The sequence below is a fragment of the Pseudorca crassidens genome, chromosome 13 (genome assembly GCF_039906515.1).
Source record: "Pseudorca crassidens isolate mPseCra1 chromosome 13, mPseCra1.hap1, whole genome shotgun sequence".
NCBI lineage: Eukaryota > Metazoa > Chordata > Mammalia > Artiodactyla > Delphinidae > Pseudorca > Pseudorca crassidens.
Window position 1 is genome coordinate 79077647 of NC_090308.1, and position 27650 is coordinate 79105296.

Here is a 27650-nt window from a genome sequence, read left to right on the forward strand (position 1 = left end):
CATCTTGTCTATAATTAAATACGAACTCACAGCATGGATCTAGAGGAAAACATATTTTGTGATTCTAGGGTGGCTCTACCCCCAAAAGGTATGGATGACAGAAGGAGAAGCGTTCCTTTTACTGCTGAAGCAAATCCTGAGTTACTGAAACAAAGATTAAATGCTGAACAACCTATGTATTATGAGTTAGCTTCAAACAATATGCTTACTACTTCATATGCTCAAACATCGATATATTCCATAATTCCAGCTCTTAAAATAAGAATTTCCAGTTATTGCTCTAGGTGGCATTAAAAGTGATTCCACGAGTACTAAACCCTGACATTCTAAACAAATACGTTGTTCCTCAGAACGGCAGCACACATCGGGCAGCAGACGGTAACTGCAAGGCAGGCACCGATACTGTGTTCTGCTCCATCACTGAATGAGCAATGATCTTTCACCAAGTAATGCATGACACATACTAGGTCATCCCAGGAGCGACGCGACTGCTGACCCCGGCATGGCTCTGCTGCTGCCGTTAGTTAATCCAAACAAAGTGTGGACCACTGGCTGAAAATACATAGTATTTTTTTCTGTTTGGGAGTGGGGAGCACTTGACCAAATCTAAGACTGTACATTAAGTTCCAGCTTCGCTTTTAAAAACAAAACCAAAGAGCAGCTCCCCTAAGCAAGGGCACAGAGGGACCGGCCCACGACCCGGCGCCTGCAGAAACAGGTGTTGCCGTCTTCCCGGTACAATGACGTTTACCTGGATGAGGCTGGCAGCTGGGTTCCTTCTTTTCTCAAAGTGCTTCTGGCGGTGCTGTTCTTGCACTTTTAATGCAAAACCTGAGCCAAGAATGCCCTGCAACAAAATATGGAAATAGCGCTGAAAACTTCTTTCCCCCAAACACCATTAAATAATACAAGTATTTAAAAAAACCCTCTAAGAAGAGTCTGTGAAAAGGCGAACAGTAGGCAACCTGTCCCTAAACTCATTAAAACAAACACGATTTTCTCTACTATAACACATCGGCCAACGGCAAGCCGCTGGGCAGGAAGCAGAAGGATGTCTGCCCTTCCGGAAGTCACCAGGCCCTACGGTCTCTCACGGGGTAAGAGGAGTCACCACAATTCCAAATAAAAATCACTATTTTAAAAAATGTTTTTGCGTGGCCTTCTCTGTGGCATTTCTTTACGCCTAAGTCAGAGAGAATGGTCCTATCCAGTGGTGGACAGAGGGGGATTAGAACTTGGGGCTGTTACTGTCTCGCGGATGCGGACAGGGGAGCTTTCCTAGCACTTTGACGACAGTACCTGATTTTATACTTTCCATTCATGAAATGGTGGGGGACGGAGTGTTCGAGGTTAATCCTCAGCGATGCTATAATTCTACACCTACCACAGGAAAGTAACAGTGGGGAAGGACAGCTGTCCAGATGAGACACACACTCAGTTTTGGAGACGTCAAAGCCTTGCCATTTTGCGTGTCTGTCCAGTAAAGACAAGAGCACAGGTCGATGCAAAGCACCTTCTTGTCTACCTGAGTCTTAACGGCACACTCTGAGCCTGGCTTGCCTTCCTGGCCCTGGCTCACCTGTCAGATCTGGGGGTTGGTAGGTGAGCAGTCCCTTCTGGGTTTATGCTAGCTTTTGCTGGTTTGCTTCCTTCTGCTGTCTCCATCTGCCGAAATATGGCCCCTCTTTTCAGTTTGCTTTGGTCTAAATGTGTGGAATCAAGATGCTTCGTCTCACCCTTGAGTTGAGGCTGGCTTTGGAGTTTGCTCAGTTCAGTCTCTGGGCTTTGTCTCTAAGCCTCCACTTTATTGGTGTGGGACGCGGAGCCCCTCTGCTTTCAAGTCTGGGATTTTAGTTGCTAGCTATAAATTATTAGCTTCTTATTAAACTTCAAGGAGTCTAACCCTTAGGTTACATACAGCCGGGCATTTTATAAGCTCTAAGTCAGTATTTGCCACAGGGAAGGATCGCCTATTTTCCTTTTCTTCACATGTTTGAAGTCACTCAAAGATAGTACAGGCTAGTCCTTGAGAGGTGTTAGGTCTCAGTGGATGAAAACTTGGCGAGGACATTTTGGGGCTCTAGGTAACCTTTAACCTTCCTTCTCATCCTGAGATTCCACAATTCTGAGTACCTCTGTGACAATGACCAGATAATAAATAACACAATTCTGTTTAAAATGCAGTTACACGACGACAGTCTTGTTATTAATGAGCAGTGACCGACTCCCCCATCGGTCAGGATGAGGGGCTCCGCTGTGAGATGAGGGATGGCGTCTGAGGTCTGTTCCATCTCACTCCCTTAGTGACTGTGCTGTGCAGCCTGAGGTCCTCACCTCATCCAGGCTGTGACTGAACATACCAAGCTCTACGAAAACCTGGTCTATAGGATCTTATTTGTAGATTTAGACAACATCTCCCTCCATTCAGAGGTTATAAAAATGGCCTTCTGTCTGCAAATCCAAATCAACACTTAGTTACGTATAACTCCCAAATTTCTTGCTGCTCCTTAACAGCATTAAGGAAAAGTTTAAGTATTTTCCTTTTAATGTCATTTTTCATGAAGTTTAAACATGCAAGAGACTATGAAACAGCAGAATTTATAGCATATATTTATATTATGTATATTATGTATTCATATTATATGCATAGATGTGTATAATCCACTCACAGGAAGCATAATTTAGATTTTGTAGGCATTGAATTAGCAGCAATAGCTACCATTTTTGAGCATTCATTATGTAAATATGAAGTTCAGAGTTAGATCCCTTTTGGAAAATGAAGACAGGCCAGGCCCTACATAGCACAGACTTAGCACCTGCCAAACAAACTAAAATGTGGTGAAAATCACGTTGGCAGTGCTTAGAAACATTCGCTAGGAGATGGCAAACGTCAGCTGCATGTCTCCTGAGCCAGACTGTCCATTACAGCAGTCACTGCACTAGCTCTGCTCGTCGTCTTCTTACGGCTGCTGTCCAATCCTGTCCCACCTCCCTCCGTTCCCAGCTCAGAAACAGAAACACGAGGCTAGTAAAATAAAGCCTGTTATGTTACATATAAATATATCCTGTAAGTTATGTAAGTATATACATGTAAATATAACTTATGTGCTATTCCTTCCAGTATCCATACTGATAGATACAAAGTCTCAGAAATTGATTTTTGTCTTAATTCATTTCCTAAGATCAGATAACTTAAATTTTGAGGTTTTAAGTTTTAGAAGTGCTACATAAACACCAAATAAAAAGGAAACACGTATTGGTCAGTATTTAAAATATTTATCCCTTGTTTAATTATAGTTAAAACATACTCCCTTCCAGATTAGAAGAGCCTATCTCTACCCTCCAGTCCTGCACTTGGTGAACAGGCTAGACAGAAAGATCCTCTCAGCAGGAGGTAAGGGGCTTCCGCAGGTGGAGAAAGGCCTGCCCCGCAGGGCGAGGTTGGGCAGGGGTCTCAGGGAAGGGGACCCCTGGTGGAGTTGCTGGTCTGTGTGACTCTGTGATGTGTGCGAGAGTCCTTCTGCTCTGAGGAAAAGATGGGGAAAGGAGCTTCTCTTTCTTGGTCCTCGGTTTCCTGGGTAGAAGGACCTCAAACAGGGATGGGCCACAATCCACCTCTGACTTTTCTTAGCAAAATGCCAACATGTTCTCCTAATTTCAATCCGACGCCCCTGCCAGCCCGCGGGTGCACAAGACATAATGGCATTTCCAGCCACCTTGTTTTATTTAAAAGTATGCGGGAGCCACTGAGTCTTTCATTCAAGTAAGAACTCAGTACCTAACGTGAGGCTGCAGTAAAAAGATCCATGGTGAAGTCTACTTTGCTTGGCACTGTTAGGGCGTGTTCTATGCAAGCAAGATGTTCAGATCTCCAACATGTATTAGTTTAATTTGCATATAAAATTGTAATCACTTTATTGGGAAACCTTTACAAGAATGGCCACTTAGTCTCTGACCCTTAACCTAAGAGCCACACAGCTGAACCTCCTGTGATGGTCCATGGTCTCAGGATGGAGTCAGGGGGTCTCACTGAGGTTGGCTGACCTTCAGGCCAAGTGGCCCAGGTCTTTTCACCTTTGAACACTTATGTCTGCTCACTTCTTACCCTTTTCTTTTCCCTCTCTTGCTGTTACCTCTTCCTGGTCTAATGTGTGTTCTATCACCGTACTTCTACATTGCTGTCTATAATCCTCAGAGGTGTGAAAGCACAGAGCTCAGTTTACCAGACTTTTCTCTAAATTAAGCAAAGGTTATGAACGAGCCTCGAGGCTCTCCTGGGAGGATGGCACATACACGGGTGCCCATGGGAACAGCCCAGAGCAGGGAACAGCCCAGAAGGGGGCCTCCTTCCCTGCCTGTAGTTCTTCGAGGGATCACACGGGTTGTCATACGTGTGGCCTCAGGATAAGTATAAACACAACAGAGGCAGATCTTTTGTGCCATTATTTTGGGAAAAGAGCGCAAGACTACATTTTACTGTTTCTAAAGGTATTCTCCTGTAGGGAATCTGGTTATTGAGTGGGTCTCTGCCCACTGAATTGCTGGGCAGAGAATTGAATTCTGGTCTGAATTGCTGAGGTTGCCAGATTCCGCTGACTCTGGACAAGTGAGGCGCTTTTTGGACTCTGCTTCGTTTTGTCACAGCAGGAAACACACACATCATGAAAATCTTCTTTGTGACAAGCACCTGACTTACGTCATTGGTCTTAACAGATTTTCTCTGGGTGTTATAATTTTTCCTACCTGATACTGATAAAGAAGTGTACTCAGGATTTCTCTTACGGGCTGACTTGTGTCCAAAATTCATAGGCTGTAGTCCTAATCACCAGGACCTCAGATATAACCTTATTTGGAGAAAAGGTCTTTACGAAGGTGATCAAGTTACAGTGAGCTCATTAGGGTGGGCCCTAACCTAGTATGTCTGGTGTCCTTTTTATAAAATTAATTAATTAATTAGTTTATTTTTGGCTGCGTTGGGTCTTCCTTGCTGCATGTGGGCTTTCTCTAGTTGCGGCAAGGGGGGGCTACTCCTCCTTGCGGTGTGCGGGCTTCTCATTGCGGTGGCTTCTCTTGTTGTGGAGCACGGGCTCTAGGCTTCAGCGGTTGTGGCACGTGGGCTCAGTAGTTGCGGCACATGGGCTTAGTTGCCCCGCAGCATGTGGGATCTTCCCGGACCAGGGCTCGAACCTGTGTTCCCTGCACTGGCAGGCGGATTCTTAACTCCTGAGCCACCAGGGGAGCCCCCCTGGTGTCCTTTTAAAAGGAAACCTGGACACAAACATGGGCAGAGGGAAGACGATGTGAAGACACAGTGCTCAGATGGCCGTCTATGAGCCCTGGAAGAGGCCTGGCCACATCCTCCCTTGCAGCCCTCAGGAAGAACCGGCCCTGCCAGCTCCGTGATCCTGGACTTCCAGCCTCCAGAACTACGAGACAATAAAGTTCTGTTGTTTAAGTCAAGCCAACCAGTCCGTGATGCCTTGTTACAGCAGCCCTAGCAAACCAACACAGTCACATGTGGGCAGCACATGACAAACCCGGATTCAAAGTGGGGTCTGATGCCCATGCTCTCGCGTGGTCTCTTGGGACCCTTCTCTGACCTTGGTTGGTCCGGGGTGCAACCAGCTGGTCAGTCTGGAGCTGAGCTCTGGCCACAGGAAGGACAAGGGGTCCCAGGCAGAGGGGGAGCCCCGGCAGCTACAGGCTGTGGTGCTGAAGGCCCCACCCCCTTGGCTCCTGGGAGGGCTGCCCCGGGGCCTCTGCAGCAGAGGCTGTGACATGAGCCAGCCTGTGTCTGGAGCAAGACTGAGGCTGCTGTTCCCTAAGCGGGACAGCAGCCATGGCTCTCACAGTCCTGCTTGTTGGCTCCTCTCCAACAAGGGGAAGCCAAATGCGAGCTCTTGGGGAGGGGGGCAAGTGGTAGTACTCTGACCAAGTGCCTTTGAAGACACAAGAGGATAAAACAATCAGAAAGGAAGGCTTCATCCAGTATGGAGAAAATAATCAGAAGCTTAAGAGAAGGGAAGTGTGTTCTTCATTCTGATAGGAAACTGGTTGTTAGCAAAAGTCAATGATGACACAAGGAATAAATCATCTGACACATTAATAAAAACCCTTTAAATTCGTACGCTTTTCACTCAAGTAGCCCTGAGAGGTAGCTACTCCACGTGGGCACGTGCATCTCTTCAGGAGTGCACGCCTTATGCACCTAATGGGAGCCGTCAGTTTAAGAGGAGGATATCTTTAAGTCTTCACACATAGTTTCAATGTACTAGTAGCCTGTTGACTGAGAGGTGGTGTTGCCTGAATTATCATTTGGTCCTAAAGCCTCAGCTGGTGTAAGACTCTCGGGTTAAGCGACTCCGAGGAAAGACTGTATTTTGTAAATTATCCAACTAGATACATATAGAAAAGTCAACATTACATCAGAAAAATGATATTAGTAAACGATAGAGCTATGTTCTAGGGCATACGGTTTTGTGAAAGCTCGTGCTAATAAACCTCCAAGATCCAACTGAAAGTGCTTAAGTTTTGCAAAGATACTCACAGCAGGAAGTGCAAAGAAAGAAATGCCCAGGAGTGCAAAGCCCGCAGAGAGCAGCCTTCCCAGCCAGGTCAGGGGGGTTTTGTCTCCATAGCCGATTGTGGTCAATGTTATCTAAAAACAAAATAAATAGGACGTGCAGCTTAAGTACTTGAGAGGAAAGTCAGGACCCATGAACAGGAGGCAAAGCAACGTTTCCACTGAATCATCATTCAACCAGTCTGGTTGGTGCATTTTATTACTGTGCTTTAATTTTCCATGACGCATAACAGAACTTCTCGTTGTTTAAGGAAGGGAATAGCCTACATACTTGTTCCTCCCTTATAACACAGTTTTCCATCTTTTCTAAGTGCATTCAAAGAAAGGCTATATTATATAGTAAGTGGATAACCATCAACGATACAGAAACGACAGCACTATGGATTTGGGACTGGATCAGTACACAAAACAATAGTTTATGTTAATTCAGGCTGTCCATTGATTTCCTTGGCGGGCATTTCCTGAAGGTCTGGTGTGTGCAAGGTATGTGTTTTGATTTGTAGTGGAACAAAAATGAGAGGTACATAGTTCCTGTCCTGAGATATTTATGGCATAAGAGGGGAGATGTGTCACACACAAATTAAAACGCAAAATAGGGCAAGACAGGTATTATGATGAATGCACAAAATAATTTGCTGCTCAAATTCAAAGAAGAGATTATTACCAGCTTGGGGGTGTTGAAGCAGCTTTGTTGGGAAGATGTCATCATACCCAGGCTTTGAAGGAGGGGTCATATTTTGAGAGGCAGAAATGATAGAGTGATCTAGGGAGGGGAAACAGGTGACCAGCTGCACAGCAGTGAAATAAACAGCGTGGGTTCTGGAACGTGTGTTCAGTTGGGCCGGAGCACGGTGGGTCTGAAGAGGAGGCTAACCAGCTATGCTGAAGCTGGACCAGGGAGTGTCTTTGAAAAATGATCCCTGGGTCGTGTCTCCCCAATGGTCAAGTGCTCCAGGGGCTGCCCATGTGCCTTAGAACAAAACCCTGGCTCCGCTCCAGGACCGACGAGGTTCTGCCTGATGTGGCAGAATGATGGGGCAACTGAACCGGAACAGCGGGAGTGGGACAATACGGGGTGGAGAGTAAAGAGATGAGCTGAGGAAGTTCACTAGAAGCCTGTCTGAGAGGAAGGCGAAGACGAACTCTACATGACTGGAAAGTTTCAGCTGGGAAGATGATTGCCCCATAAATAGAAATATGATAATGAGAAGAGGAGGGTTTGGAGCAAAGAAGACGAGTGGCTTTCAAATGAGGGTTTTTAAACTATCAGTATGACGCTGATCTAGAAATGTCTGAGTAACGAATTAAGAAGGAGAGCTTGAGTCTTGAGAGAGACTGAGGTTGGCATGAAATCTGGGTTTTGGAATAGGGCGCCGAGTGACTCTAAGCTCTGTGAAGAAATGAGGTTGCAAAGGGTGCAAAGGAGGGGCCGAGGGCACTTCCTCAGGAGACAGACATGTAAGGGATGGAGGGGAAAGGAAAGTCAGAGGAGAATACAGTTTTTCAAAAGTAGGAGGACTGGGAATGGGTTACAGAAACGGAAACTCAATGAAGAGAGTTTCACAGAGGACCAGGTGAGCCCTGATGCCACAGGCTCAGGGAGAACAAGGAGAATGAGGACTGAGAAAAGATGTGGACACAGAGACAGGAGTCACTGTTGATGTCTAACAGCGGCAGTTTGGGGCAGGCTGTCCTCCCCGGGCTCTAAAGGAGGGCCAATTAGTTGAGAGGCAGAAATGGTGGAAGAAGAGGCGCTCTGTGATGGAGATCCTCCAGAGCGCTCGGCTCAGCTGGCCACCGCTCCCTAGACCCTCTCCTCTCTCCTCGCTTCTGTGCTTCTCCTTTTACATCTTTGGCGGCTCCTTTTATGTGGTTCCTCCTACCCCAGACCACCTCCAAATACTGGATTCTTAAGCTTTACTTCTGGGTCTTTTTCTCTTTTAAAAATTCTGTTCTTCTCGAGACTTCCCTGGTGGCGCAGTGGTTGAGAATCTGCCTGCCGATGCAGGGGACACGGGTTCGAGCCCTGGTCCGGGAAGATCCCACCTGCTGCGGAGCAACTAAGCCTGTGCGCCGCAACTACTGAGCCTGTGCTCTGGAGCCTGCGAGCCACAACTACTGAGCCCGTGTGCCACAACTACTGAAGCCTGCGTGCTGCAAGTACTGCAGCCTGTGCACCTAGAGCCCGTGCTCCGCAACGAGAAGCCACTGCAACGAGAAGCCCGCGCACTGCAACGAAGACCCAACGCAGCCAAAAATAAGTAAATGAAATAACTATATAAAAAAAAAAATTCTATTCTTCTGTAACTTTCCTTTCCCCCTCTCCCCTCCTTTCTTTCTCTTCCCCAGTGACGTGAAACACTCTCATGGGTATAAATACCATTTTTATGCTGAACACACTGAGTTTCTACCTCCAGGCCAGACCACTCTTCTGAGCTCTGGATTCACACATCTGCAGCGGGTATTCTGTTGGGATGCTGCACAGTCATTTAAATTGAACATGTCTAGGGACTTCCCTGGTGGTCCAGCGGTTAAGACTCCACGCTTCTGCTGCAGGGGGCGCGGGTTGGATCCCTGGTCGGGGAACTAGGATCCCGCATGCTGCATGGCCAAAAAAATAAATAAAGTAAAATAAAATAAAAGCAGGTGTTGTGAATTAAAGAATGTGAAACAAATAAAAAAAATAAACTGAACATGTTTAAAACGGAAATTGTATCATCCTAAACCCGTCGCTCCCCCGATGACACCCCCTCCTGGTCGAGAGCCCCACTGACCACCGTGCTGCTCAATCAGAAGCCTTGGGGCACTGCTGCCTCTCCCTTCCCACAGGTGTCTCTCTGAATACCTCAGCAGGTTCCGCTGCTTTGATCTCCCCAATCTCACTGCCTTCTCTCTGTCATCACGGTCACCACTGAAGACTGGGCTGCTAGAGCAGCCTCTTTTTTTTCTTAGACGATAATTATTCCAGTTTTATTAAGGAATGGTTGACATACATCACTGTTTAGGTGTACGGCATGACGGTGTGATTGACACGTACTGTGAAATGATGACCACAGCAGGGTTGGTGAACATCCATCATCTCATAGAGATGCAGAGAAAGAAAAGAGTGATGAGAACTTTTAGGCTTTACTCTCTGAGCTTTCCTGTATATCACATGGGAATGTCAACTACAGTCACCATGTGGTACTAACATCCCTGGTACTAGTTTATCTTATAACTAGAAGTTGGTGCCTTTCGACCACCTTCCTCTACTCCCCGCCCCTCTCGTAGCCACAAATATCATCTCTTTCCGTGGTTTTTTTTTGGTAAGCTTCCACATATAAGTGAGATCACACAGTGTCTGTCTTTGTCTGCCTTGTTTCACTTAGCGCTCAAGGTCCATGCACGTGGTCGCGGATGACAGGGTTTCCTCGTTTTCGTGGCTGAGTAGCACCGTCGTGTATACACCACACCTGCCTGCACACTCGTCACCGTGCACCCTGAGGCTGCCCCTGTCCTGGCTCCTGTGCATCACGAGCCGCCGTCTCTCAGTTGCTCTTTCTACTTTTGCTCTGGTCTCTCTCAGTTCCTTCTCTGCACACCTGCAAGGGCTATTATTTTCTTACTCCTCTCTAAAAACCCTGCAATAGCTATTCACCAAATTCAGAATAAAGTCTAAGCTCCTAGCTACGGACCTCGTGACCTGGTCTCTGCCCAAGTCTCCGAGGTCTCCCTGGTCCCCCCCTGCTCACTGCACTTTAACTACAGTGTCCTTTCAGCTCCTCCGATGGGCCAGGCTATCCTGCCACAGGGCCTTTGCACACTCTGCTCCCTCAGCCCCCAGTCTTCCCGGGGCTCCTTCTCATCCTTCAGGTGTTATCCAAAACACTCTGTCCTCAGAGAGGCCTCCCCTGGCCACTGTCCACAGGCGGCCTCTGGTCTCTCCCTGTCCTGCTCGTTTCCTGTCAGCACTTATCATGAGGGGTAGTGTACTACTGCTCTACTTTCCTCTGGGGAGGGGTCCTTATTTCCTCTACTAGAAGGAGGGACCGTGTCTTTACTCTTTGTTGTCTCTCTAACATCCAGCATGATGTTTGCCTCCAGAGTAAGAGGAACTCAATAAATATTTAGTAAATAAATAAAGAATTCTTTCCAGAACATTGGCGACAGAGTGAGAAACATGGGGCCAGAACTCCTGGAAATCTCTGATGTGAGTGGGTGCTTTCTAGGATGTGCTTGTGCCTGTCTGCAGAGAGGCCGAGGCTGAGGAGGGGAGGGTGGCAGCTTTATGATGGGGGGGTACCCAAGGAGGAGGGACATAGGGTGAAGGACATGGTGGAGGGTTGGCCTTGGCCGTGTGAGAGGAGGGCAGGGCTGGGAAGCTCAGGCCAGTTCCCGTCAACAGTGAAGGACAAAGGAGGGTCACCTGTGCGGAGCAAAGGGCCTGGAACAGGAAAGGCCCAGGCTGTGAGGCTGTGAGAGGGAACTGGCAGTAGAACCCAGCAGCCAAGTGAATCAGATGCCACCAGCAGTATGGGTAGAGGATTCTCAAAGGAATTCCTTGAGATTGCAGAAGCAGCATTCCTGGCTCCATTTTATTACAGGTTCCTAATTTGAAATACGTGGGAAAGATTTTAATCTATTATACCTGTTCTGCTTAATCTTAATTAAGATTAATCTTAATTAAGATAGCTTAATCCTTTCCAGTAGTTTATTAATAATAATAAAGGGAAGGAGAAATGTCATGGTTTGGTCACAGCAATAACTTTGCACTTCTCCGTCTGCTTTCCATTCCGATCACACGTCTGAGCTGTTCTCCTTGTGGCTCAGTGCTCAGAGTGGTTTTTTTTTTTTTTTTTTTTGCGGTACGTGGGCCTCTCACTGTTGTGGTCTCTCCCATTGCGGAGCACAGGCTCCGGACGCACAGGCTCAGCGGCCATGGCTCATGGGCCCAGCCGCTCCGCGGCATGTGGGATCTTCCCGGACTGGGGCACGAACCCGTGTCCCCTGCATCGGCAGGCGGGCTCTCAACCACTGCGCCACCAGGGAAGCCCAGTCTTAATGTTTTTGAGGAACCTCTATACTGGTTTCCATAGTGGCTTCACCAATTTACCTTCCCACCAACAGTGCATGAAGGTTCCTAAGGGGGTCCTTTAAGGGAAGAAGATTCATGTTGACAGTTGTCAACAATCTCCTTCCCCCCTCCCCTCCCCTTCCCCTTCCCCCCTCCCCTCCCCTTCCCCTTCCCTCCTCTTTGCTCTTTTTCTCGTCTTTCGAGTCTCTTTTCTTCCCTTCTCTTCTCTTTGGGCCACTTCCTGAGCATACGGTTTCAGATAGTGGGTAGTAACAGAATCTGCACAGTCAATTTTGAAATTTGGTCGCCTTGAACTAGTACATCAGAAAGATTTTTGATCTCCAAACATCAGAAACTCCTGTGTTGGTGGCATCATAAAATTTGGGCTCTGCTGTGGCAGGGAGCTCAGGGCATTAGCATTCCATACTGGTCTTCCAGGACTGTGGTCAAATATGTAGTAATAGTGGTGACTAACATCTGTCTAGTGCTTGATAAAGTACATCTACATGGCCTAATCTCATTTAATACACACAGCAACTTTGTGTTTGGGTACTATTCTTTTCTCAGTTTTACAGAGATAATAAATAATTGCTTAATATCACACCTCCACTAACAATGGGGCTGGAACCCTGGTCTCCTGACTATAATACATTTTTTTTCAATACAGCACGTGCTCAGTGCTTATGGAGAAATACTGAGCAAAAGTGTCCAGAGTCGCATGTGCGGTGACAATTTTCAAGGAACAGACATCTTAGGAAAGAGTTCCCCACAGAGACTTATAACCAGTATAGCCCATAAATGCCCTTAAGGTAGGCGTGGCACTTGGAGAGGTTATTAACCACTCGGCTGTTTTGGGGGGTAATGGCTGGGGTATGTGTGTCTCAGTTTTCACTTGGTCGTTAATAATCTTGAATGGTTAGAAGTAAAGTAAGGCTTGGATACCATCAGGTAATGCATTGGTAAGAAACACAACTTTAACTAACTGTACCAGCAGATACAGTTAATTATCCGACTCAGATAAGTCAGAAAGCAACAGCTTATAGGAGGTGGAAGAAAACATTTTGTCCTGGTGAACCTGATGGGAGGAGGGTTGATTCTCGGAAGGGTAACAGATGTTATCAATGACAAGGGTATCTTAGCTCTTTCCACAAATGTGCACCATTTCCTATTCTTAGACTTTGCAGGGGGATGAAACTCATGGCATATATTTGGGCTGTACAACCTGTTGAATGCAGAGCCTCCTATACTAATGCTTGGAGAAAGATTGTCTGGTTTTTAGCATGAATTCTGGGACTAACTCTGGCCGACATCAAATCCTCTACATGTCTGAAGGAATCATCTCAGGCACAGGTCTCAGGTGGAGGCTGTACTTTTCAGATGCTTTCTCAAGAGCAGATTTATACCATCTGCTGTTGTTTGCGTCTTTAAAAAAACCCGTAACACTGTCTTCGTCACGGGAATAGTGGTAAATAGGAAGAGGACAAGCTGGTCTTCAAGAATAGGTCATTACCAGGAAAAATTACTTCAGGAGGATGGGATCTTAAGTTGTTTCAGCCAATCAAAAGGAAGAAAATAATAACAGGAAAGAAGGAGATCATAATAAAACATAACTGCGGGAAAACCTGTTTTTAAATTACTTCAGAATAAACCTAAAGCAACTGGAAAGGAGGATAATAATAATAGGAAATAACATTAAACGGAACTCCGCCCAGCAACCAGAAGGTCCTCTTGTCCCGGAGCCGCAGCTGAGGCCTCAGCCTCTCCTCTCCCCCGGCACGTCCACTGTCATCAACGCCTCTTCAGTTGCTCCTTCAGAAGCCAGAAAATCTTTTCATCGAAACCCCAGTTCCCACACCCCTTCTGCGCTTAAGCCGTGGGTGTGCCAGGAAGGTACCGCTCTGTGCTCCTTGGCTGTAGCGGTTCTCCCACCTCACCATCCACGGCAGCTGCATCTGTGGTTGGGTACCTGCCATGCGCTTAGGACCAGCCCTTTGTATCGATTATCCCACTTACTCAGTGGGCTGAGTACTGTTGTTCGCTAGTATGGAACTGTTTTCAGGTATCAAAGTTCTCCGTGTTTTTACTGGCTCTGCTGATGGCACTACGTGTTCCTCCTGCAGTTGGTTTGGGTACAGCCCTCAGCACCTTCTTAATGGAAGGGCTTTCGTATTTAATATTTAGAATTCACTGGGACACTGGATCCATAGCCTACAAATGGCATTTTAATGTCGATACTTCGGGCATTTTTTTTTTTTTAAGAAATGAGGATTTCCTTTTTTTTTTGTTTTTTCACCAAAGCCTAGCACTAAGAAACACTCCAGTGCAGGATGCTTTCATTTCCCTATGTATTCTGGATACTTCCTTAGTTAGCAAGGTGTCCATTACATGCAACATGGACAATTTTATCTTTATTTCTATTTTTTTTACATCTTTATTGGAGTATAGTTGTTGGCAATGGTGTGATAGTTTCTGCTTTATAACAAGGTGAATCAGTTATACAAATACATATATCCTCATATCTCTTCCCTCTTGCGTTTCCCTCCCTCCCATCCTCCCTATCCCATGCCTCCAGGCGGTCACAAAGCACCAAGCTGATCTCCCTGTGCGATGCACCTGCTTCCCACTAGCTATCTAGTTTACATTTGGTAGTGTATTTATGTCCATGCCACTCTCTCACTTCAAACATGGACAATTTTAACTAAAAAGTAACCAGAAATAGATTTCATTAAGGTCTTCATTAACATATAATAAAAGGTACAGTCAGTATTTTAAATTTGTTTTACTTCACACTGGAGACCTAGTATGTTCTTATAAGGAATAGAACTAATAAGTTCTCTTGTTTGCTTTTTGTGGCTTCAGACGATTTCATGAATGAGTCAGTTAATATCAACAAACCCACTGTGGACCAACAAGGCCTTTTTTATTCCTAGAAGCTCAACACCTTAGAAAATTTTTACTCTTGTATTCAAGGCTAGATTTTTTTTTTCTTTAAAGAGACATAATTAGGCCATTCAAAGATCCTGTTAAGTACAGGTTAAACTTCAGTCAAATAGCACTACTGGAATGAAATCAATGAACAGATGTTGCTTTTCCCTGAAACGAACAGAGATGAAACTTTGGAAACCTGCTACATGGGTTGTTCTGGCAAAAGAAACAAGCTGGTGACTAAGTGAGAGGCACATTCAGAGCTTCCCACACACTGTTCAACACACAGTGCAGCGATTCTGATTAGTAGGAAGGAGAAAGGAAGATGGAAGGCCAGAAGGCCAGAGAGCTGCCAGGTGGACCCACCAACAGATGCACCTCAGAGAAGGGGCTTCTGAGTGTCCCGTCACTCATGCACGTTAGAATTATCACAGAGGCGCAAAATCTAAACTTGCAATTCAAATCGCTGCTTTGAAGCCTGGGATAATCAGTTGTCTTCCCCTTGCCGGCTAGAAAAGCCTCCTGTTTGCTCAGTTTACACAGTTTATCCCACCGCGAGTCATAGATATTCATTTGTTCTCTACACATAAGAAGTGTTTTAAGAATGTCAGATGACTGCTCTCTTCCGGGTTTTCCACTTTCCTCCTTTTAAAGTGGCCATTATTGTTTGTGGGGTAGGGGAAGGAGTTGGAAACCAAATTGTTAAACCAACAGAATGCTTTGTTATCAGTGGCACAATCTTGGAGACATTTAACTCTGATAATTTAAGGAAAAAAAATCTTAATCTTCAGATGAATATATTTTTGATTTTTATTCATATTACTGCTGCTATGCAACCCACAAACATTCCAAGTTCTGCTTACTACAGGCCTTGCCGAGTTATCCACGTCCTTGACAAGAGATCTAGTTCTCGCTGAGGAGCTTCTGACAAATAGCGGAACAATGCAACAACTGGGAACTTAAAAATCTGTGCTCCACAAAGCAAACTGGCAAACAAACTTACCAATGTTTTAATCACTGTTTAAGAAGATGACAGATTTTTATTTTGGCGACAATCTAGCACTCAAGAATTATTGCCGATGATTTAGAAGAGAACAAATTTGTTGGACCAAAGAGACAGGGAAAGTCTTCGAACAACTATAACTGCTCTTGTATTTTCACCCTTTTGGAATGTCTTAAGGAATAGAATTTTAAAAAATGTAGTTTACACATTGCATAAAGCACTCCTTTATCCTATGACATTCTTAATAGGGTACACGTTTCATCGACTGTTTTATAGATTCTTTACACTGTAAAGACAATTTTTGCTTTGATGGAAAACTATGTGTTGTTTAGAGTACACTCTTCCAGGTTCTCAGTTCCTGCTTTTATGGGGCGGGCTCTGCACCTTTCAGGCCTTTGAGCTATTTTAGGACTACATAAGTTGTAGCAGCAATGCAAAATAATTCTTGTTTACGGACGTGTAAGTACATTCTGTCTGGTGCGGGTTCCTCTGACTTTCCTCTTTCACTGTGGAAGAAGCCAGGTGTGCCTCTGTTTGCACATTCATTTGAATACTTAAAAGTTTAAATAAAATCTTGAGGACATGTTTATTTTCTACCTGTATGAGAGTCGTGATTTTACTTTTATTTGTTTGGAAAACTATCCTTTAACAACAATATAAAGGAAAAAGAGTTTTATGAGTGGAAAGTTTTGAAATTCAGGATCTATAGTCTCTGATCTCAGAGATGGTTGCCACTCTTCTCTTTTTCCCTTTTTGTACCATAATTTTACTTTTCTTTCATTCAGCTAGTACTCCTTTTTTCTTTTTTTTTTTTAAACCTCAGATAAACTTTTTAACAAGTGGCCAAACAATGCAACCATTTGTACTTTAAAGCTGTGCTCCACAGTTAAAATGAACAAGCCCATGAACATTTTAATCACGGTTAAAAAATTACTTGTCTTTATTGTGGCAACAGTGTAGCATGCAAAAAATACTACTGATGATTTGTTAGAGAACTTAACTTTGTTGGACTTAACAGGGGAAACTCTTTAGATAATTATAAACTTTGTTGGACTTAACAGGGGAAACTCTTTAGATAATTATAAGCGCTGTATATTTTCACTTAACTCCCTTTTGGAAGTTCATCGTTTTATTGGGACCACCCATGGGAATCCCTACACTACATTCAAAGGAAACATCTCACAGCATCCAATAAACACAAGCAGGTGCTCACACTCACCGTGCCCCACCAGAGTGCGTCTGCGTAGGTGGAGAATTCCTTATTGGCGTCCTTTTCCACCAGGTAGACAAGGAAAGACGAAAAAATCAGAACCAAAAATCCTATGTACCAAGCTGTGATTAATTCCTGGATATAAAAGGAATGAGAGATTTTTAGAGGTGAAAAATCTTTGAAAAAGGAAAAAAAATACAAGCATGATTCCATGCGTTTGACTACTGCTTGGATATTTATGATGACTTTCACATAATCCACTACACCTTGTGTCCCACATTGCTTTAACCAATTACTGAAAAGATTAAGTTTGCTTTCGATGGGTTTAGTAAATATCATGGCAGCAAGGGAAGAAGTTAAGAACACCCTGCCCGCACCTGGGCGAGGGCCGCCCCACCTTGCTGTGCGCGTAGACCACGGAGCCCAGCAGCTTCCAGGTGCCGCCGCGCCTGTCCATGCGCACCATGCGCAGGATCTGCAGGAAGCGCAGGCTGCGCAGCGCCGACGTGGCGAAGATGTTACCCTGAGTTTTGGCAGAAACTACCGCTATGGAGGCGATGAGAACGATGGTATCTGAAAGAAAGAGGGTGAAGCAGCCGTAAGTAGCACGACCGGGAGGTTTTAGTTTCCAAAACAGGATTTCAGAAAGGGTCCTTTTGACCTGTTTGGGGCCCAGGGAACTGCTCTTGAGCCCCAGGCCGGCACGCGCCACGCGGGCTCTGTGATCGCCGAGGAGTGGAAGGCGGAGGATGTGGCCTCCTGCGCCTGCTGCCCCGGTCTGACCCTCGGCCGTTCTCTGCTTTAGCCACGCAGGTTTGGACCACTCGCCGTTTAACCTTCAAAGGCCTGGACACCGCCTTCGGAAGGGCCGGTGCTTGGAGGGCTTCGGGCTGGCGCAGCGTCCCCACGGCAGTCCTGGCGGCACGGGTGGTCCTGCCTGCAGGAAGGGGCTTCCGCCTCTGCCCCTGCCCCAGCACCGCGGCCTGCTGGCTGATGCCACAGAGACTACACAGCCTTTCCAGATGCGAAAGGGCTGCTTCGCATAATCACGTCTCCTGTTTTCTTGCCAAAGAAGCTGGCAGCTCTGTTCTGCAGAAATTCACTTGTGTTGTGGAGTCTGCACCTTTGCAGCCTCTCAGACAAAGGCCCCAACTGAGCAGACCGCTCTAAGCGTTCTGCTCTGCGTGCTCTGTACGGCGCCAGTCAGTTCTGGGTGAGTTCTGTGCACAAGTTAATTAACATTCCATTTGTTACAATAGAGGAGGTGATCATGCATACCACGCACTGCATGGGAACGGATATTTAATGTTTGACATATTGACGTTTGGCCTAAATCATATCTGCCCTTTTGTCAGCTAAAAAGAGAAAAAGAGCAGCTAAGGAGAGCATAGAAAAGATGAATGACTTAATCGCTCCAAGGGTAAACATCTGAGCGAGGGAAGGTAGGCTTTGAAGTGGGAGAGGTGAAGTGGGATGAATGGCTTCCAATGGAGATTTTACAGTAGGTTAGCTTGACCTGATCATCCTCAGTAAGATGTCCTTCCTGCTGCAAGTGGGCTGTGCATGACCAGGTGGCCACACTCCAAAGAAGAGCTCCACCTCAGGGGGTCGCAGTTACTGATGTTTCTGGGAGCCTCAGGGGTAACTGCTGTGTGAATGTGTATCCTCTGCCCAGCCCAGTCGTGCCTGCATTCAGGAAGGCCTGGCCCCTGGTGTGCACTAACAGCATCCTTGGACTCACTCTCCTGGTGCCCTTTTGGGTCAGGACTTGGAGAGGGTCAGGGGTTGGCAGGACGTGGGTGAGCCAAAGGGATTCCTCCAGTCGCATCTGCACGCTGCGGGAGCTTGTGGCTGGGTGCACAGCCAGCCACAAATGCATCGTTTTCTCTCGCTCCATAGCTGTCGGAGATGAGAAGGAACTACCTACGTTGATACGGACATCAAAGACGTTAAGCGAGTAAAGTCAGTCGCAAAGCAGTATGTACAATGTACTCTTATTTAATAACACATATATTATACACCTAGGAAAGACATGTGAGAATAGACACAGAATATTACTATGAATTCTCTCTGGGGTAGAGAGTTGTGGTGAGTATGTGGATAAAGGGACTTTCTAAGTTATTAATTTTGGTAATGTTGGAGTTTTATAACAATGAAAATGTCTTTTGAAATCAGGAAAAAACTTTAAAAAAGAGTTAAATGTGAAAACATCTCTTGGTTTTCATCATTTGGAGGGACTTACTTCCAAGACAAGTGGTCTACAGACAAAGGGACACTCCTTATATGGCCCTGACGGATATACATTTTGCTTCTATTTCTCATTGTAGGCCTGCTTCCTCACAAGGGTACAAAGGAAAGAAAAAGGTACAATATTAGAAAAAATTGAAAGAAGTGAATGACCAGTAGGGGTGCAGAAAGCACAGACTTAAGATTTACTTTGTGCCAGGCACTTCCTTTAGTTCTAGGTTTTTTACAAATGTTATATTATTTTAATTCTTATAACACCCCGTGTTGGTTAGGTATTCCACAGATGAAAAAAGCGAGACACAAAAAACATATATTGTATTAGTTTTAAAAAATCAGCTATAGGCCTGTTACACTACAGCACAAAAAGTATGCTATAAAGTCACAGTTCATTAGAGAAGACCTAGAAAAAGGAACCCTGTAGGTTTGAGACAATTTCAAAAATTATGCACAGTGAATCATCTAAAGATTTTAAGTCACATAATATGTAAAGGTAACCACAGATTAGATTTAATACGCTCATTTTAATTCAGATCAGAAAGTCAGAGTTCAACGAAATGAAGTCATAAATGAGCAACCACATGGTACACAATGAATGCACCCACAAAAATGTTTCTTGTTGGATTACAGTCATCCACTGGAATTTTGCTGTCAGTACCACCTAGATATTTCCCAGCTTAATATTTTAGAAGTTATGAGTACTCTTGACTTTCATTTTTATTCATGTATTTATTATTTTTGTAGACCATTACTTAGCAGAATGGAGGATCCACAAGGTTGGATACTTGTATCCGAAGTATCTAGAACAGTGCCTGAAACATGGTAGGCACTCAATAAATGTTTATAGAATAAACTTAGGTTAATAAACATTTAAAAGTAGCTTGAGCTTTGTTCTCTTACCACATCAGTGGCTTAATAACTGGAACATCAATCTAAAATACCTGTAAGTTAATCAAACCAGCACAGAATTCTACAGCAATATAATAATTCACAGCCGTCAGCCACTGATGTTTATAAAAAGGAAATCTCCCTAAGATTTATCTTTTATGACAGTGGGCAGCGTGGTCTTTAAAGATGGCATCATAGGAGACCCCTGAACCGCCGCCCTCCCACAGACACACCAAATGAACAGCTACACACGTAGTAATTCCCTCTGCAGGAAATCCAGAAACTAGCCAAGGGGCTCCTATGCACTGGGAGAATGAGAAAACGCTCACATCAAAACGGCAGGAGAGGCTGAGACGCACTCGCCATAAACCCCAGTCCTAGCAGCAGGGACCTCCAACTCCCAGCTTTTCCCTGGGAGGCTAAGGGTTTGAACCCCATTTTTAGCGCCCCAATTTTTAAGACTCCCACCAGAGTGATGCCCCTCCCCGAACACCTAGCTCTGAAAGCCGCGGGGCTTGCATCCGTGAGCCCCACACACTACAGCAAACACAGAAGCAGGTATCAGCGGGCGTGAGTACTGGGCCTCCGCTCACCCACCACCCGTGTCCAGGCAGAAACGTCAGTCTCCCCGACCTTTCCTGAAAGGGTTCTACTTGCGTACTTTAAAAGCTGCCGCCTGCCAGTCAGGCCTCTAATTTTTAGCATCCAACTAGGGAGTGGCTGCAGTTCTCTCCTGAGACCACAGAAGCCGGTGGACGCCTCCCCTGGCCTTTCCCTCTGGCCTGCTCCAGTTTGCCAGTATCTCCCTCAGGAAGCTTTTATACACATCTGGTGCCCCAGCTTTTGAGGCTGCTGCTTGACAGAAGAACCCCTGGATCACCTGGCTCTGACAGCCAGTGGGGCTTTCATTCAGGAGTCCCACAGGCCTGTAGCAAAGAAAGAAGTTCATAATGGGTTCCGGACCCCATAGCCCCCTCCCCCACTCCATGGCTGTATAACTGGGCCCAGTACAGAGGGGACAGGTGAAATGCCCACCTCCCAGTTTCTCCTTGGATGGGGTCTAATGACACACTTTCCCCACTGCTCCTAAACTGGACCCTGTATCTAGGAGCTGACTGTGACCCTCCCCCTGGGACACTGATCAGTCTGGGCACATATTCAACCACTGGGTGCCACTAAAAACAGGGAAAGTGATTAGACAATCACATAGGTTTTAGAGACAACCAGAAGCCAAGGCTGGGCTGATTGATGACGTTCATCTCCCACACAAGATCAGTCTGTCAAGAATAGGGTAGGAGGCTGTTCATCTAACACACAGAAATCCACACAAAGAGTCAAGGAAAATGAAGAAACAAAATAATATGTTCCAAACAAAAGAACAAGATAAACTACCAGAAACAGATCTTAATGAAACAGACAACCTAGAAGAAATAGTTAGATTACTAGAAACATACAACCTACCAAGGCTAAATCAGGAAGAAACAGAAAAGCTGAACAGACCAATTACTAATAAAGAGATAGAATCAGTAATCAAAAACCTCCTAACAAACAAAAAAGTCCAGGACCAGAAGGCTTCACTGGTGAATTACATCAACATTTAAAGAATAAGTGCCAATCCTTCTCAAGCTCTTCCATAAAAAGAACAGAAGAGGAGGAAACACTTCCAAACTCATTTTATGAGGTCAGCATTACCCTGTTATCAAAACCAGATAAGGACACCACAAGAAAATAAAAGTACATATGCCTGATGAATGTAGATGTAAAAGTCCTTAATGAAATCCTAGCAAACTGAATTCAACAGTACATTAAAAGGATCATACACCATGATCAAGTAGGATTTATTCCAGGGATGCAAGGATGGTTCAACACCTGCAAATCAATCAATGTGATACACCACATTAACAAAAGGAAGGATAAAAATTATACGATCATCTCAATAGATGTAGAAAAAGCACTTGACAAAATACACACACTTTCATGATAACAACTCTCAACAAAGTGGATATAGAGGGAATGCACCTCAACGTAATAAAAGCCACAAAACAAGCCCATAGGTAACATCATACTCAGTGGTAAAAAACTGAAAATTTTCCCTTTAAGATAGGAACAAATTATGATGCCCACTCTTGCCAGTTTTATTCACCTTAGTATTGGAAGTCCTAGCCAGAGCAATTAGGCAAGAAAGAGAAATAAAAGTCATCCAAATCAGAAATGAAGAAGTAAAACTGTCACTATTTGCAGATGACATATTATATATAGAAACCCCTAAAGACTCCACCAAAAAACTGCTGGAAATAATAAATGAATTAAGCAAAGTTGCAGGACACAAAATAAATATTCAAAAATCAGTTGTGTTTCTATATACTAACAACAATCTATCAGAAAGAGATATTAAGGAAAAAATCCCATTTACAACAGCACCAAAAAGATTAAAATATTTAGGAAGGAGTTTGATCAAGGAGGTGAAAGATCTGTTTGGTGAAAACTATAAAACATTGATGAAAGAAAGTGAAGAAGACACTAATAAATGGAAAGATATTCTATGCTGATGGATTGGAAGAATTTGTATTGTTAAAATGTCCATACTACCCAAAGCAATCTACAGATTCAGTGCAATCTCTATCAAATTCCAGTGCTGTTTTTCACAGAAATAGAACAAACAGTCCCAAACTCGTATGGAATCACAAAGACCCTAAATAGCCAAAACAATCTTGAGAAGGAAGAACAAAACTAGAAACATCACACATTCTCATTTCAAATTATATTACAAAGTTATAGTAATCAAAACAGTATGATATTGGCATAAAAACAGACACATAGGTCAATGGAACAGAATAGAGAGCCCAGAAATAAACCCACACATATATGGTGAGTTAATTAACGACAAAGGAGCAAGAATATACAATGGGGAAAGGACAGTCTCTTCAATAAACGGTGTTGGGAAAACTGGATAGTCACATGCAAAAGAATGAAACTGGACCACTATCTTACACCACTTACAATAATTAACTCAAAATGGATTAAAGACAAATGTAACACCTGAAACTATAAAACTCCTAGAAGAACATGGGGGTAAGCTTCTTGACATTTGCCTTGGCAATGATTTTTTGGATTTGACACCAAAAGCAAAGGCAAGAAAAGCAAAAATTAACAAGCAAAACTACAACTGAAAAGCTTCTGTACAGCAAAGGAAACCATCAACAAAATGAAAAGGCAATGAAAGAGAGAAAATATTTTCAAATCACATAGCTGATAAGGAGTTAATATCCAAAATATACAAATAACTAATACAATTCAATAGTAAATAAGAAAAAGAAACCCAAACCCCCAAACAATCAAATTAAAAATCAGGCAGTGGATCTGAACAGACATTTTCCCAAAGACGACATACAAATGGCCAACATGTACTGAAAAGGTGCTCAATATCACTAATCATTAGGGAATGCAAATCAAAACCTCATACCTGTTAAAATGCTATATCAGAAAGGCAGGAGATAAATGTTGGAGAGGATGTGGAGAAATGGGAACCCTCTTGCACTGTTGGTGGGAATGTAAATTGGTGCAGCCACTATGGAAATCAGTACGGAGGTTCCTCAAAAAATTAAAAATAGAACTATCACAGGACCCAGCAATCCTATTTCTGGGTGTATATCCAAAGATAATTAAAACAGGATCTTGAAAGATGTCTGCACATTCGTGTTCACTGCAGCATTATTCTCAATAGGCAAGATATGGAAACAACCTAAGTGTCCATCAATGAATGGATGAATGGGTAAAGAAGAGCTATCTATCTATCTACCTACCTATCTATCTATCGAAATATTGTACATCCATGAGAAAGAAGGAAATCCTAATGTCTGAAAAAACATGGATGGACCTCAAGGGCATTAAGCTAAGTGAAATAAGCCAGATAGAGAAAGACAGATACTGTATATCACTCATATGTGGAATCTAAAAAAGTAAAACTCATAGAAACAGAGACTAGAATGTTTACCAGGGTGTAGGGGGTGGGGAGATGTTGGTGAAAGGTTGCAAACTTCCAGTTATAAGACGAATAAGTTCTGGGGAACCTAATGTACAGCATGGTGATTATAGTTAATAATACTGTATTATATATTTGAAAGTTGCTACGAGAGTGAATCTTAAATACTTTCACCACAAAAATGAAATGGTAATTATGCGACGTGATGGAGTTGTTATCTCACAATCGTTTGCAGTATGTAAGTGTATCAAATCGATAGATTGTACACAAACTTACACCATGTTTTTGTCAAGTACATTTCAATAAAGCGGGGGAAAAACTGGGTAGAACAGCTTAAACTGCTCTAATAACAATTTAACTAATAACAATTAGTTATTTGTCCAAAATGTGTTTGCAACATCGGAGCATTTGTTTTAGGTGAAGACAGCACCTTTCAGTACAATGTAGGAATTACAGGTAGCCCTCAAGGCTCATTGGCTTCAGATTCATTTGTTCATCTGTTCGCATATGAAGAAGTTAACTGAGGGTCAAGCACTGTATTAGACACTTGCATTAGAAATGAATATTCACTCATCAGTCTGATCATCAATCTACTGCAAATGTTTAGCAAGTCCCTACTGTGTACCAGGCATCGTGCCAAATGCTTTATGTGCACCAGTGGTTGTCAGTAGGGACAATTTTGCCTCCCGGGGGCATTTGGCAACGTCTGGAGACATATTTGGTTGTCATAACTGGGAAGGGGGTTGCTGCTGGCATCTAGTGGTGGAGGCCAGGGTTGCTTCAAAACATCCTACAATGCCGAGAACAGCCCTCTGAAAAAAGAATTACCAGTCCCAGTGTTAGCAGTGCCAAGACTGGGAAACCCTGAAGTCCATCATTTCATTTAGTCCTCCCAACAGCCCTATGAGGGAGACAGTATCATTCGTTTCTCCTCCTTACAAATGAAGAACTGAGGCTTGCGGGGGTCAACTAGCCAAGCACAATACCTACAAGCGGCTGAGCTGGCCCTTACCTGACTCCAAAGCTGTGCCCTTAAGAGTCATGGTACCCCATTCCTTGGATAAAGGAAATCTAGAGTGACATGGGCTGGGGGGTAGTGGTGGCGGGGAGGGTGAAAGGGGTAGGCTGCAAAAGCAGGTGGAAACTAAAGCAAGAATAAATTGTTACGATAAAGCATTGACGAAAGAAAGAAGTGCAGGGAGAATAAAGCAGAAATAAAATGGCACTAAAACAGATGGTACCTTTACGGATACATCCAGAGACAGTGGGGTTAGAGAAAGAAACAGAACTGCTAATAAACAAGGAGGAGCTCCAAGCTGCATGAAGAAAAAAAAAAGTGTAATCTGCAGCTCTTAAATGCCCCTCCCAACGGAAACAGTGGGGAACAAGTCAGGAAGCAGTGAAGAAACAGTTACTGATTACAGGCAGCCCATTAGGGATGTGGAATATAGGCTTATAAGCTATTAGGAAGTAGGCTCACATATCCACTGAGTCACTTAGAATGTTTTATGGATGAATTCTTGAGACTTGAGGAGACTGCAAAGATTTGAATGAAGTAAATACTGTGATATTTAAGACACGCAGGGTGTGTATGAGGTTATAATTAGACCCCTCTGGAACTTTGCTCCAGGATTAGTCAGCAAAATCAATACAAATCGATCACCCCGGATGCTGAGTAAAAGGGATTAGTCACTGAAATACTGAAAAGCCCTCATTATAAGGTGGATTCACATCCAAGGTGACCCTATCACGGACCTAAGAGTGGGTTAAAGCAGGGTCAATTGTATATCTGAACTTGGCCGGCGGTGTTTTGTTGCTACAATTACGTGACGCAATGCATCTATCAGAAAGTATATTTTAGTATGCTTGGCCTAATTTAAAATCATAAAGGGAAGAACTAAATCACATGGATTAAACAAAGCACAGTTGAACACTTTTATACTAGTAATTGTTAGGAGAGATACGTTTTCTAGAGGTGAACCACAAAGGGGGTACATCTTGACATCTAGAAACTGTCTGGAGACTTCAGGTTTTAAGAATTTTTGTAAATTATGTTAGAGTCTCAGAAAGATTCCCCTAATAGCTAACATAAATTTCCCTCTTGCACTTTAAGGTCATTTCATCTTCTTGCCTCTGGGCAAAACAGAAGTGCAACAATTACTACATTCCCGGTGATTCTACCCTCTCCCACCTCCATTTTTGTTCTAATTCCTTGAGCTCTTTTCAGTGACTTCACTGTAAGCTAAAATTTGGATAATTTTAATGAAATATCTGTTTTAAAATTATAAAAGTAATAGCTGCTATAAAATGTCAAAACCTTAGACATATGTATAAGAAGTAAATTTATTTAATTAGCTAATTCTTTACTAAGGAGCTGTAAGTTCTTTAATTTTTGCTATTAAAATGATGCTGAAATGAATAGCCTTGTACACAAATTTTTGTAGGCATTCTCTTTAAGGATACATTCCTGGAGATTGGATTGCTGGGTTGAAGGCTGGCACATTTTGAGTTTTGATATCAAAGTGCCCTCCAAATGGTGGTACCAATGATCACTAACAATGTATGAAAGTATTTATCTCTCCTTGCTAAAAAAATGACGATAGTAATAATAATAGCTAAAATTTACTGTTTACTGTGTAATACTGTTCTAAGCATTTTCAAGTATTACGTGGAATATTATAAATTTGTAATCTTTGCTAATATGATAGATAAAACATCACCTTTTTTTTTTTTTTAACAGATTCATGTCATGAAGAAGTCATAGAAGACAAGTCATCAAGAAGGCCTTTGCCCAAGATTATGAAACTACTTTCCTAGATTCTGTCTGGTGTATTTAGCTGCTCATTTAGTTAACATATGTACTCTGTTTGGCATGTTCTTTGTGGCAACGGTAGCTAGCTGTCCTCCACAGATACATGCTTATCTTCTGAGGCACAGAACTACACCTGGGAAGCGGCTGCCTACCGGGGACGTCATTTCCCAGGTCCGCTCGCCTCTGGGTGGGGGGATGTGACCCGTCCTAGCCGATGGAAGGTGAGTGGAGATGGTGTGTGCCTCTTCCGGGCTGAGGGGAAGCAGATGGCCTTAGGGGCTGTCTCTTCCCGTCTGCCAGCTCATGTGGGCCTTCAGGATGTCCTTAGGGGCCAGATGCTGAGGATGGCGGGGCCTTGTCAGCCAGGTCCTGAGTGACCGCATGCAGCAGGGCTTCTACCACACACCCCAGCCCCAGCGAGAAGCACCTTCATTGGACTCTCACGCAAGGAAGAAATGAACTTCTAATTTGAGAAGTTACTGGAATTTGAGAATTTGTATGTTATAACAATTAGCATTACTCTAACTGAGACATCTTTAACTTTTATGAAATTTATGTTTGTCTCTCTGGTGAAGTAGAGAACTAATCTTTCTTTTTATCCTATGTGATAGCCAGTTTTTCCAATACCACCTAAATAAAAAGCCTATTCTTTTCGAAATGTCTCCATATACTCATGGAGAGGTCTATTTCTAGATTCTTTCTGTTCTATTGCCTATGCGTCATCAGTATGACACTAGATATTAGACAGGGTAATATCCCTTCAATGTTACTCCTTTGTAAAAAAAGCTTATGAATTATTCTAAACCTATTTATTTCTCCAGGTAAATTTCAGAATAAATGTACCCGTTAAAACCCCAGCATCCTGATACAGACTGCACGTTTGATTTTAGGTGAGCATCTTCTCTACTGCTTCCTTCATCTCACATCCAGTGAGCTGTGTACTTCTGCTG

The 27650-nt window shown here is 43.8% G+C and overlaps 1 protein-coding gene across 4 annotated transcripts in view; it reads right to left on the reverse strand.

The window, feature by feature from the left end:
• Positions 1-27650, reverse strand: part of KCNQ5 (potassium voltage-gated channel subfamily Q member 5) — a 582471-nt gene that overhangs the window by 90541 nt on the left and 464280 nt on the right. For 3 of the 4 annotated variants that reach the window (XM_067702785.1, XM_067702783.1, XM_067702784.1), the window contains exons 4-7: positions 17172-17347; positions 16784-16909; positions 6548-6658; positions 752-847 (exon numbers count right to left, since the gene is read on the reverse strand). In XM_067702785.1, coding sequence (XP_067558886.1) covers positions 752-847; positions 6548-6658; positions 16784-16909; positions 17172-17347 — 509 coding nt within the window. The remainder of the gene's footprint in view (positions 1-751; positions 848-6547; positions 6659-16783; positions 16910-17171; positions 17348-27650) is intronic. The other variant, XM_067702786.1, reaches the window with a different exon arrangement.